At 42.9% G+C, this 12,997-nt stretch overlaps 2 protein-coding genes across 4 annotated transcripts; one reads left to right on the top strand and one right to left on the bottom strand.

Moving 5' to 3' along the window:
• The first annotated feature begins 619 nt into the window (after positions 1–619).
• On the top strand, positions 620–2,216 carry LOC115204182 (protein FAM136A). The gene is made up of 3 exons (XM_029769554.1): positions 620–936; positions 1,138–1,278; positions 1,374–2,216. The coding sequence occupies exons 1-3, from the start codon at positions 850–852 to the stop codon at positions 1,560–1,562; spliced, it is 417 nt and encodes a 138-aa protein (XP_029625414.1). The 5' UTR covers positions 620–849; the 3' UTR covers positions 1,563–2,216.
• Positions 2,217–7,346: 5,130 nt separating this feature from the next.
• Positions 7,347–12,495, bottom strand: LOC115204183 (germ cell-less protein-like 1). 3 transcript variants are annotated; one of them, XM_029769556.1, is made up of 15 exons: positions 12,300–12,495; positions 11,318–11,507; positions 11,010–11,133; positions 10,756–10,852; positions 10,547–10,644; positions 10,272–10,384; positions 10,098–10,163; positions 9,891–9,975; positions 9,679–9,769; positions 9,411–9,551; positions 9,244–9,313; positions 9,054–9,129; positions 8,805–8,950; positions 8,509–8,596; positions 7,347–7,889 (listed from the first exon to the last, which is right to left on the bottom strand). In XM_029769556.1, exons 2-15 carry the CDS (start codon positions 11,491–11,493, stop codon positions 7,749–7,751), a joined length of 1,512 nt encoding a protein of 503 aa, XP_029625416.1. In that variant the 5' UTR covers positions 11,494–11,507; positions 12,300–12,495; the 3' UTR covers positions 7,347–7,748. The 3 variants fall into 3 exon arrangements, with proteins under 3 accessions (XP_029625416.1, XP_029625415.1, XP_029625417.1); XM_029769555.1 differs by lacking the exon at positions 12,300–12,495 and adding an exon at positions 11,936–12,293; XM_029769557.1 differs by lacking the exon at positions 12,300–12,495 and having other exon boundaries at positions 8,568–8,596; positions 11,318–12,293.
• Positions 12,496–12,997: the final 502 nt, after the last annotated feature.

The raw sequence follows: 12,997 nt of genomic DNA on the forward strand, positions 1-12,997 counted from the left end.
AATCATCATTCAATGACAAAAATAACATAGGCTACATTCACAACTGATCAGTAGTCAGAAACATGTCACTTTAACACAATTGTGTGAATTGCTAAATCAATTTAGGACAGATAGCATAGACTGCTGCTGGTGGTAACATGGGTAGTAGGCCTATCAAGTATTTCAATCTCTCTGTCTGGGGTCAAAGGGCAGCCCACAGTTGATATTTTCAGGAGCAGTCTTTCATGGTTATTGGCAAAAAATGAAGATGTGTGATATTTTAAAAACATCTATGATATCACCCCACTTAGTTGGCTAAAATGAAACAATTAGAAAGGACTGATAAGTGTGCACTGCTCACCATTTCAAAAGTCAGTAGAGGAAAAGACTTCTCAAGGAGTTCACGATTAAGTTTTACTACGAGTTTACAGCGGATCTTTAAAACGCATCATGCTATTTACTCATCTAACTAGTAATTTAGTCAAAGTCGTTAAGAAAAATATATACAATAAGCACAGTGTTGTAAAAGTTTAAAGTTAGGACTTCAAACTAAGTGGGGACTTCGGTCAAAGACATCTATAACTAACTCTGCTTCGGTCACATCGCGACCTTATTTGGAACCGGAAATTACCAAAATAATGCCGGAAGCTAGAGCGGATGTGATGTAATTGGCACCAGAACGAAGAGGCATGGTTTCACGGAGGTGACCTACAGTTTGAAACAGTAATGTAACAAGGCTTGCGAATCTTGCAATAGCGCACTGTATGTCATTGTTGTGGCTGTTATTTAGCTTTGCAACGTAGCCAAACCGTATCTTCTAACAGTTAGAATTCAGGTTGAATACCCACGCTCCTGAGAGCAACGTTTGAAATGGCAGAGGCGCATCAAGCTCGTGTACAGAAAACCATAGAGGATATGGTTCAAAGTTTAGAACGGGACCACATCCGCAAGATGCAAGTAAGTCGTTATGGAAATGCAATTTCAACTATGTCCAACACATACAATGTAATCCAGTATATTGTGCAGTGCATTATCTACAAACTTCAGTTTTACAAATCACCCTCTTTCTCCAGGCATAGATCATTTGCCACCTTTTATTGTCAACACTTAGGCTTATATCAGGTGCACAGTTCAAATCTTTCTTGTGAATGTATCCAGGGACTCATGTTCAAGTGCAGTGCAGAGTGCTGCGAGCGCTCCACAGACTCCATGTCACAGGTGCACAATTGTATTGAACGCTGCCACGCTCCTCTGGCGCAGGCCCAAGGACTAGTGACCAATGAACTAGAGAAATTTCAGGTGAGTTTCATGTGGTGTTGATTATGATGAGAAAATAGATACAGAGAATTTGTAGTGATTGATTGTGATTAACATTCTGTCTCCCCCATGCCCAGGACCGGCTGACCAGGTGCACCATGCATTGCAATGACAAGGCCAGGGACCTGTTTGACTCTGGGGCCAAGGAGCCAGCCGTGCGGGCCATGATGGAGAACTGCGTGGGCAGCTGTGTGGACGACCACATCAACCTGATCCCCAGCATGACGCACAGACTCAAAGAGAACCTGGACTCTATTCCACAGTGAGGAGGAGGGAATAGCTTACTTCAGATGCATGAGACAGCTTGGACTCTATACTACAGTGACAAAGGGGTTCATAAAGTTTACTGTCATCTGACTCAAATAACACAGAGGAAGTATAAACAGCAGACTCAAAGATGGCTCGTTATTATCACAGTGAAAAGGGGGGAGTTATAAGTGGCAGATCCAATAACTCAGTGAGGGAAAGGGACAGCTTGCAGGAATGAGATTTGGATCCTGGTTAATTGAGTCCATGCTGTCAGGGAGGGTGGGGGATATACCTCAGCTCAGTCAGAAGAAACTACACATCCCCTGCAAACTGACTCTGTTTCTTTGTAACACTTACTGTTTATTGGTTGAACCTACAGACCAGACAGGCCAGCTGAACTTACTCAGCAGACCTGTGCCATTACAGAACTGTCTAACATAAAAAATACCGGTGTCTGTGAACTGTGTGTAAGAGTATTTATTACATGTCCTGATAGCCTAGTTGTTGTATGATTGGAGTCTTTATTCTGCCTCAGTGCTCTAAATATTTGCGACCTGTTCCTCTCTCTTCTAGCATGATCTCTGTGCTGTTTGTTTTGTGGGAACCATGCATGTAATGTGATTATTTCCCTCATTAGTTTTTATATAAAAATGAAAGATGGTAAAAAATAATGGAATTGCATTTGTATCGCCTTTTAGCCTGAATTTTCCTTTACCTAGCTGTGTCTTGTCAATTCATTAGAACTTTTTTACTAGAATTGAGCTTGATAGTAATGCACCACACACACCTTATAAACATCCAGCTTTTTAAAATGCAGGTTTTAGTAACATGGTGGAATAATCTCTGTATAATGTACAAATGGATGCACAGACACCAATGGTAAAAAAATGAATTGACAGTATATCAGTGAGGCTATTACAGCATATCATGAATCTCTGCAAAGACAGGTAGCGCAGTTGTTCGAGCATTGGGCCAGTAACTGAAAGGTTAGACGATCGAATCCCAGAGCTGACAAGGTAAAAATCTGTTGTTCTGCCACTGAACAAGGCAGTTAACCCACTGTTCCCTGGTAGGCCGTCATTGTAAATAAGAATTTGTTCTTAACTGACTTGCCTGGTTAAATAAAGGTAAAAAAAGGCAAGTGTAAAGGTAAGCCATCACTGTAGATCATTACAATACTGCTATGCCAAAATAAATATATTTGTGTAACACACTTTACAATGTATTATGGCATGTATATTACAATTATATCCAAAATTGAGATTAAACCTACGGTTTGAAATTATCACCCCTTCTACCCCCTTAAACATCCAAGGTTGCTTATCATGCTTTTACATTCACCCTCCCAGCGACCAGAGAAAACCCTCCCCAACCATCCCCTTCCTGTGGGCCTGAAAGCAAACAATGTAAATATATATATATATACACAGTACCAGTCAAAAGACATATCTCAACATCAACTGCTTGAATTGCTGCAAAGAAACCACTACTAAATGACACCAATGAGAAGAAGAGACTTGCTTGGGCCAAGAAACATGAGCAATGGACATTAGACCGGTTGAAATCTGTCCTTTGGTCTGATGAGTCCAAATTTGAGATTTTTGGTTCCAACCGCCGTGTCTTTGTGAGACATAGAGTAGGTGAACGGATGATCTCTGCATGTGTGGTTCCCACTGTGAAGCATGGAGGAGGAAGTGTGATGGCGTCGTGATTTATTTAGAATTCAAAGCACACTTAACCAACATGGCTATCACAGCATTCTGCAGTGAAACGCCATCCCATCTGGTTTGCACTTAGTGGGATTATAATTGTTTTTCAACAGGACAATGACACAACGCACCTCCAGGAGGTGTTAGGGCTATTTGACCAAGAAGGAGAGTGATGGAGTGCTGCATCAGATGACCTGGCCTCCACAATCACCCGACCTCAACCCAATTGAGATGGTTTGGGATGAGTTGGACCGCAGAGTGAAGGAAAAGCAGCCAACAAGTGCTCAGCATATGTGGGAACTCCTTCAAAACTGTTGGAAAAGCCTTCCTCATGGTTGAGAGAATGCCAAGAGTGTGCAAAGCTGTCATCAAGACAAAGGGTGGCTACTTTGAAGAATCTCAAATATAAAATATATTTAGATTTAAAACTTTTTTGGTTACTACATTATTCCATATGTGTTATTTCATAGTTTTGATGTCTTCACTGTTATTCTACATTGTATAAAATTGTAAAAATAAAGAAAAAGCCCTTGAATGAGTAGGTGTCTCCAAACCTTTGACTGGTACTGTACACTGAACAAACATACAAACACAACATGTAAAGTGTTGGTCCCATGTTTCATGAGCTGAAATAAACAATCCCAGAAATGTTCCATATGCACTGAAAGCTTATTTCTCTCAAATGTTGTGCACAAATTTGCTTACATCCCTGTTAGTGAGCATTTCTACTTTGCCAAGATAATCCATCCACCTAACAGAAGCTGATTAAATGGCATGATCATTACACGGGTGTACATTGTGCTGGGGGTAATAAAAGGACACTTTAAAATGTGTGGTTTTGTCACACAACACTATGCAACAGATGTCTCCAGTTTTGAGGGAGCATGCAATTGGCATGCTGACTGCAGGAATGTCCACCAGAGCTGTTGCCAGAGAATTGAATGTTCAGTTCCACAGGCATTCTGGCCCATGACTCCAATGCACCACCCAAAGGTGGTGGACCATTCTTGATACACACGGGAAACTGTTGAGAGTGAAAAACCCAGTAGGTTTCAGTTCTTGACACAAACTAATGCACCTGGCACCTACTACTATGCCTCATTTAAAGGCACTTAAATATGTTGTCTTTCCCATTCACCCTCTGAATGGCACACACACACACAATCCATATCTCAATTGTCTCAAGGCTTGAAAATCCTTCTTTAACCTGTCTCCTCCCCTTCATCTACACTGATTGAAGTGTATTTAACAAGTGGCATCAATAAGGGATCATAGCTTTAACCTAGACTCACCTCGTCAGTCTATGTCATGGAAAGGGCATGTTATAACTTCTAATAGTAACTGTATCCACTGGAGAATTGGGAGAGAGTGAGGTGACAGCCATCTAAGAGCCAGCATTTTATTTTGCGGCAGTGCTGCCTGCTACGAGTAATCATCTCTGATTGAGAGATTCAAGGGGCATTCATCGCTAAGTAATATAGTAGATGCAAAGCATTGAATATTTACATTCATGCACTTAGAAATACATTTTGTAACTTTGTCCCAGAAGCTTTTAACTGCAGGGCACTCCAACATTATATGAAGGACTTTGCCTACCTGATTTAGGGGACACAGTGAACTGTTGGGAGTTTGGACCGATTTTGTCATTAAACATTTCTTTGGTGTAAAATATAGTCTGCGAACAATCTTATAATGTATACATTTATGGTTTGGATTACGGGATGCCAAGGTCATATTTTTCCATATTCTGTTCCAGTTAAAGGGTTGTTCAGATTCACTTATATCTGTGAACCATTCTTTTTTAATGGCTCGCTCAGAATATGAGCTTCCTAAAGTTATAAACTCAGCAAAAAAAGAAACGTTCCTTCTTCAGGACCCTGTCTTTCAAAGATAAATGATAAAAATCCAAATAACTTCACAGATCTTCATTGTAAAGTGTTTAAACACTGTTTCCTATGCTTGTTCAATGACCAATAAACAATTAATGAACATGCACCTGTGACACTAACAGCTTACAGACGGTAGGCAATTAAGTTATGAAAACTTAGGACACTAAAGAGGTCTTTCTACTGACTCTGAAAAACACCAAAAGAAAGATGCCCAGGGTCCCTGCTCATCTGCGTGAACATGCCTTAGGCATGCTGCAAGGAGGCATGAGGACTGCAGATGTGGCCAGGGAAATAAATTGCAATGTCCGTACTGTGAGATGTGTAATACAGCACTACAGGGAGACAGGATGGACAGCTGATCGTCCTCGCAGTGGCAGACCATGTGTAACAACACCTGCACAGGATCGGTACATCCGAACATCACACCTGCGGGACAGGTACAGGATGGCAACAACAACTGCCCGAGTTACACCAGGAACGCACAATCCCTCCATCAGTGCTCAGACTGTCCGCAATAGGCTGAGAAAGGCTGGACTGAGGGCTTGTAGGCCTGTTGTAACGCAGGTCCTCACCAGACATCAGCAGCAACAATGTCACCTATGGGCACAAACCCACCGTCGCTGGACCAGACAGGACTGGTAAAAAGTGCTCTTCACTGACGAGTCGCGGTTTTGTCTCACCAGGGGTGATGGTCAGATTCGCATTAATCGTTGAAGGAATGAGAGTGTTACACCGAGGCCTGTACTCTGGAGCAGGATCAATTTGGAGGTGGAGGGTCCGTCATGGTCTGGGGCAGTGTGTCCCAGCATCATCGGACTGAGCTTCTTGTCATTGCAGGCAATCTCAACGCTGTACCTTACAGGGAAGACATCTTCCTCCCTCATGTGGTACCCTTCCTGCAGGCTCATCCTGACATGACCCTCCAGCATGACAATGCCACCAGACATACTGCTCGTTCTGTGCGTGATTTCCTGCAAGACAGGAATGTCAGTGTTCTGCCATGGCCAGTGAAGAGCCCGGATCTCAATCCCATTGAGCACGTCTGGGACCCGTTGGATCGGAGGGAAAGGGCTAGGGCCATTCCCACCAGAAATGTCCGGGAACTTGCAGGTGCCTTTGTGGAAGAGTGGGGTAACATCTCACAGAAAGAACTGGCAAATCTGGTGCAGTCCATGAGGAGGAGATGCACTGCAGTACTTAATGCAGCTGGTGGCCACACCAGATACTGACTGTTACTTTTGATTTTGACCCCCCCCACCCCCCTTTGTTCAGGGACACATTATTCCATTTATGTTAGTCACATGTCTGTGGAACTTGTTCAGTTTATGTCTCAGTTGAATCTTATGTTCATACAAATATTTACACATGTTAAGTTTGCTGAGTTTATATTATAGAGATCAGTCCTTTCGGGAGCCCAGATCATTTGTAAATCCCATCATTGGATGGTTTGGTAGCTGGGTTTCCCCAAAGGCCTCTATAGGCCAATATAGCTGACCTAAGTTGTAAATATAGGAAAATAAGTTGCCTGGCAATGTTATCTTTCAAATCGTGGAATGTTCTCAAACCATTACTGTCCATAATATCAGCAAGGGTATGGATTCCACATTTAGACCAATGGGGGATGCAAATGGCTGCCCTCCAGATCGCAAGGCATTATTGTGAAATATGAGAGTATGGGCATGTCATTTTGATTCCAAAATGTTTTCCTCAGATTTTGCACCAAATAGAAGTTGTGTGAGCAATAATAGGACCAAAGCATAGTTTACATTGTTTAAGGGCTGTATCAGTAAAGACCACCTCTTCCAGGACAATAGGAGACACCATTTTTTATCTTTATACTCAACCAGGGGGCAGCAGACTCATGTCTAAACCAATTTAGGATGGGACGAAATGCTAGTGCCTGTAAATACAATTGGAAGTTTGGTACGGATAGTCCTCCTTCATCTTTCCCCCTTTGCAAGTTTGTTAAGTGGGAAATACGTAGGAGGGCTATCCCTACCAAACTTTAAATTGTATTTCCACTAGCAAAAGCAGCACCATTTTCAGCCGTGGGTATTTGAAATTCAAACCTAATTTGGACACTACTATAGTGGCCGACTTACTCTTAATTAATTAGCAATACTGTAATTCTAGGATAGTAATGGATGTACAGAAATAGTAACAGATCATTTCCTTTGAGAGACATGACAAGGTCACACACCGCTGATAGCACCACAGCCCACTGGTGTGGACAATTTATTGGCAGGTTGGGTTTTTCTCTCTCACTTTTTCTTTAAATTTTTTTTTAATAAATAATACAAAAAAAGCCAAAAAGCCAAAAAATCATGAATGTTATAAAAAAATAATGAATATGTTATAAAAAGAAAGCTGAAGAATGAAAAATATATATTTTTAAAACTAACAATGTATCCAAAACACACTAGACTGGGCTATAGAGCATGCAGATGCCAGGGTTGTGTTTGGGGGGTAGAAGCTGTGGGCCACAGCTTGAGGCCAGGATGTCAGAGAGGGGCCATGGAGGATGCGGGTGTGAGGCAAGGATAGGATTAGCCTATATTATAAAGGGGAGTGGTAAGGGAACTGGGCTGAGGGTGTGGAGCTGGCATCAGGGTACACTGCGGGCGCTGCTCTCTGGTTCAGGGGCATCAGGACGGCGGTCCATATGAGGAGATGTGTACTGGAAGTTACAGCACACGTAGAGGGGGAAGGACAAGAGCCGACTGTCCAGGTTCATCACCACATACTCCTGGTAGGAAGAAAATAAAAAGAGAGAGAGAATAAGAAACAGGGGGAGCACAGAACGTAAGATACAGCAATAGTTATATGGTCCGATTCAGGCAATACTATATAGTGATGTGTTCATTTCAAGAGGGGAGGAAAGTTTCAGAACATGTGGGTTATGTGTGGTCTGACTGACCAATAGACATTAAAACCAGTAGACAGTGATAGCGCTGACGTCATTCCACGGTTTCCTATGGAAAACTCCTGATGGCGTAATGAAGCCGGAAGTATACGAAATGCGCCATATTGCTGAATGAGGTTGATGTAGTTGGCCATGTAGTTTTCATCATGCCTGAGAGTCAACCTTAATGTCTATGGAGCCTACTACATTTGTCGTGCAATGGATCACTATTTAATTAAATATCTCTATTTGCAGCAAACTTTAAAATAATTCACAGGGGGAATCGAACTTGATCATAATAAACCAATTTTAGAGCCCAAAACGACAGTTCTGATGATCGGAATTTACAAAAGCTTTCTAGAGCAGACCAGGGCTTTTGGCACCGCTGAGTAGCTATGCAGTAGCCGACCGGCAGAGCTTGTGACTTCATGCTCCAGACCGGATACTGGGGGCCTGGACTGACCTGGTCTTTCTCCAGGGTGAGTAGCTGGTAACCAGTGGATCGACTACACACCAGCTTACCACTGTTATCAAAGGAGGCCAGGCGTAACCTGAACAGAGAGAGGGAGAAACATTGAGTGCGATGTGAGGGGCTAGTCAGGCCTGGTAGAACACAGGTAAATCAAATGGCAGTTATACAGAACATAATTATATCATTACTACTCCACACACAACACACAATGCCAACATTTGAAATCTGTAGCTATGTGTGTTGTGCTGACCACAACCTAGGTCGTGTTTGCAGATTGGAACACTAACCTGTATGCTAGATGCCTCCGAGGCTGCAGACTCACAGCTCCCCCACATGGCTGGCTCAGTGTATTCCTCTTGAACACTATGAAGCGGTTGGTGTACGTCACCAGCAGGTCAAAGCCAAAGTTAAAGCCTGTCCAACGCCAACAGTACTGAGAATATAAAGTTAAAACATTCTCTTTTGGGATGTTTTGTTTGAAGTTTTTATGGTGTGATTGATGTCCTTATTACACAGAGACTAATAGTGTGACTCACATCACCATCTTTGGTCAGTTTCCTACCACATCGCATGCTACTTGACTGAAACTCCTCCTTGTTGGCATCCTGTGGGCTATAGACACAACAAGCCTTACTATACAAGCGGAAAGATATTTTCAGTCACTGAAAATCACAGAATGAATGTTGTCATGGAGTGATGTTGCTGGTTTGGAGCTCCAGTTCTCACCCATTGTCATTGTCGTGCTCCGTCCGTAGCATGGCAAACCACTGGCTCTTGTACACGGAGGTCAGCCAATCTGGTATGAGGAGTTTTACAGAGGAAATAAAAATGACTACTAAAACTGTCACAAGTGAATGTGAAACATAAATCACTATCCAAATCATCACCCTTACCCGGTGGGAGAATGTTGTCTCTCTCAAGGATGCGTGCGGAAGCCAAGTCATTGATGATGTATTGAAGGCGCACATGTCTGAAGACAGGAGTAAAGGGGGCGCCGTCCTCTGCTTTTAAGAAGGGCTCCTCCTCTCCCATCTCTGCAACAGCATGCACATAAGAGCCATTAGAAAAGACTGGTCAGTCAGTTTCTGTGTATATTCTACAGCCCTGTGTTCAGATAGGTGTGTAGCTAGCTGTGGACATGCCCTGTGGAACAGAACATACCAGTCCTGCGTTTGCAAAGCCAGGCATCGGCATCAGCCAGCAGCTGCTTGATGGGACCGTCCCAGGATGGATTGAGCTGCAGGAACATCCACTGAGGAGAGAGAGTTACAAAGAGAGGGTATGAATGAGAGAGAAGGGATGGAGGAGGGGGAGATAAATCAACGATCTACAAAAACAGCTTTTGGAAACAGTCTCAAAGGCTACAGTAGTACCTTTTTCAGAGCGGTGTAGACGTCCATCTCCACCTGCATGACGAATAGGTCAGACGACTGGATCAGCAGTTCGATCACATCCACTCTGCAAATACAGCACAGAAACACACACTGCTCACTGACACCAACACTGACCACACAACACTTAGACTATTATGAGTATGTATAAGTCCTATGGAAAAATAGGAAAACATTGAAGATACACACCCCAGCTCCTTCATGAGGTCAACATTCTGATGGGTCATGAGGTTATTGAGGAGCCATTCCAGACACCTGCAGGAGACACACAAGCATATGCATGTGGAGTGATAAGAACAAGATCAACTGTGTATTATTCGATTAACTAATATTATTCAATAGGAATGTAATGATGGGGCTTACTTCTTCATGACAGAGTCCAGGCCGTAGATGCTGGCAGAGGAGTAGTAGACACACACAGTCTTGACACCAACGTTCTCCTTCATGGTCTCACCACACTGCTGGATCAGACCATCCTGCAAAGACACACCGGGCATGGCATATTATCGCCTTTGATCATCTATTCTCGTTCAGTAAATTACATTCCAGCAAGTTCAACTTCCAACTCACACATATCACTATCATCTCAACATTCCATGTAAAGATCCTGTAGTGTGATATGATGATAATCTACTGACCAGTTGGAGCATACAAGCTGCTGCTAGGATACTGACGACACTGCTGGGCTTGATCAGAACATCATCCCGGTACAGAGATCCAAACACTACCTGCAGAGCTACACACACGGAGAAAATCAAGATAAATGTGTATAGTAACTGTAAAAAAGGAGTGACATAAACAAAGCAATTTGTAGTGTTTTATTCCTGGCAGTGACTGAAGTCCTCACCCTCTGTGTCGATGTTCTGGTCTGGGATCTCTAACGGTATGACCATCATGTTGGACTCCTTCCAGGAGCCACTGAACATGCTGGAGAAATACCCTGACTACATAAATAAGAACATCATGGGGGGGGGGGGTCACAGGCATTGCAGATCATTTTTATTTAACCTTTATTTAACTAGGCAAGTCAGTTAAGAACAAATTCTTATTTACAATAACGGCCTAATAAAGTGTGTAGTGTACACAGAACAAAGCACTAACCTGGCACAGGTACACTTTGTGCAGGTTCCACTCCTGCCCCAGGGCACAGATGCGGATGTCACTGTTCTCCCCGTTCAGGAACAAGGTCTGATAGATGTACTTAGATGTGCTTTTCAGCTTCTTCCTGTTACAGTTCCAAAACAAACCAGAACAACGCAGGCCAAGGTTAGAAAAAGGCTGGCCATATGAAAGATGTGTGAATACCTCACCTGTTCTGTAAGTGTGTTTGTCTCTTACTCCGGCCTGCTGTGTCTGTTGGTTTATGAAATTGTGTGTATTTCCAGTGTGATGTGTGTGACTCTTCTCACCTCCGTGGTGTGTCCAATAAGGCATCTTCCTCATCAGGCTCACTGTCGCAGTCACAGTGTGCAGTCCGTTTCCTCTTTCTGCATTCACATCCATGCTTGCCACTGGCACATGTAGTCTCAACTGCTTCCTCAGGATCCTTGGACGAGGCCTGTAACCGGCTGCCCTGGGTGCCCATCTCTCCCCTGCACACTACACACAAAACAAAATCCTCTGCAACATGAAATGGATGGATCTATTGTAATTTATATGAACTTCAATTTGCAGGGGTATACAATAGCAGGTCACTTTTGTTGTTGAGTAACCATTTCTGAAAGTTATTATTTAGGTTCAGACCTGGAACACTCTCGCGTAACAGTTGTTCATACATGTCAAAAGCATGAATTCTGAACACACGTCCTGTCCTCAGGTCTGACAACAATAACCTAACAACCTCAGGCACTGTGTTCAGCTAACCTATCATTACATTGTTGTGGTTGCAACAGTTGCTGTGGTAGATAGCTAGAAAGCTATCTAAACTAGCCAGCTACCCACAAAACAACTAGTAGCAACCCATAGCTTGTGCCCGGGTAGATAATGAATGCAATAGCTTGCTCATGTATTATATTACAGAAACGTACCTGATGTATCTACAACGCACAAGGCTAACTCGTCGGCTAGATCAACTGTGACAAGTTACTAGAAGTAAACAAGCCTATCAGCCATGTTGCGTTTAAAAGTATTGAACAAAGACAAGAAGATATTACGGCACTAACGCTAATCGGGCCAAATACGATCTACTAATAGCTAGAGCATCATTATGAATGTTTCAAAGGATATCTCAAGAACACATTCCAAGTTGTCTTTCAATTTTTCATGCAACAATGCAGATTAGAGTCCACAGGCTAGCTAGGTCCATGTCTTCTAGCGTGCTAACTATAATGTGCCTCTGCGCATTATTGCCGTCTACTGTAATAGTGGCGATATGCCAACGTGGCAGGCTACCTGATAACTACAGTAGGAATGTTTGCATTGGAGGATTGTTTAGCCAGATGTATAGATATTTGAAAATGTGTAGGTGACCACTCCCAGAAACAATCCAACGAGGGGATACGATTATCTGGCCCGGGTTACCCCGGTGGGTAGTTTGCACCGGGTGAAAAGTGATTGCGTTTGTTTTGGAACCGGGCAATTTTTTTTTATCTCTCAGGCATAATCCAGGTGCCCGTTCAAACCCCACGGCGAAATCGGCACACAAAAAAAACGAGTGACATAGTTTAGGGCTAGGCTAGATTAAGCACGTGGAGTAATGAATAGGATGATGTGTTTTCACATGCAAAAGTGATTGTTTTTTTTTTATAAAAACGCTATATCTGCCTTTCCAATGAAAACTAGTTTGAAAAATTCAAACATATTTTATGTTAAAGAGATGTTTCTGAACGATGCACTATGCTGCCTTGTTGACAATATGACCGAGCGGTGCAGATGACTGTTCGATTTGAGAAGGGCGCTCCTCCCTCACCGTTTTTGCCGGTTCACTGTCCATCGTTGCATACAAAAACCGGGGCATGGAGTCGTCACTAGTTAACACAGCCACAAAGTCTTATTAACCCCGCCAAGTTCTACAATTTATGTTGTTCAAATCTTATTTTAAACCTAGCCACATTGCTAATTTATCTTAAATTAAGACCAAAAGCACATTT

This window comes from Salmo trutta, chromosome 12 (assembly GCF_901001165.1).
Source record: "Salmo trutta chromosome 12, fSalTru1.1, whole genome shotgun sequence".
NCBI classification, from domain to species: Eukaryota; Metazoa; Chordata; class Actinopteri; order Salmoniformes; family Salmonidae; genus Salmo; species Salmo trutta.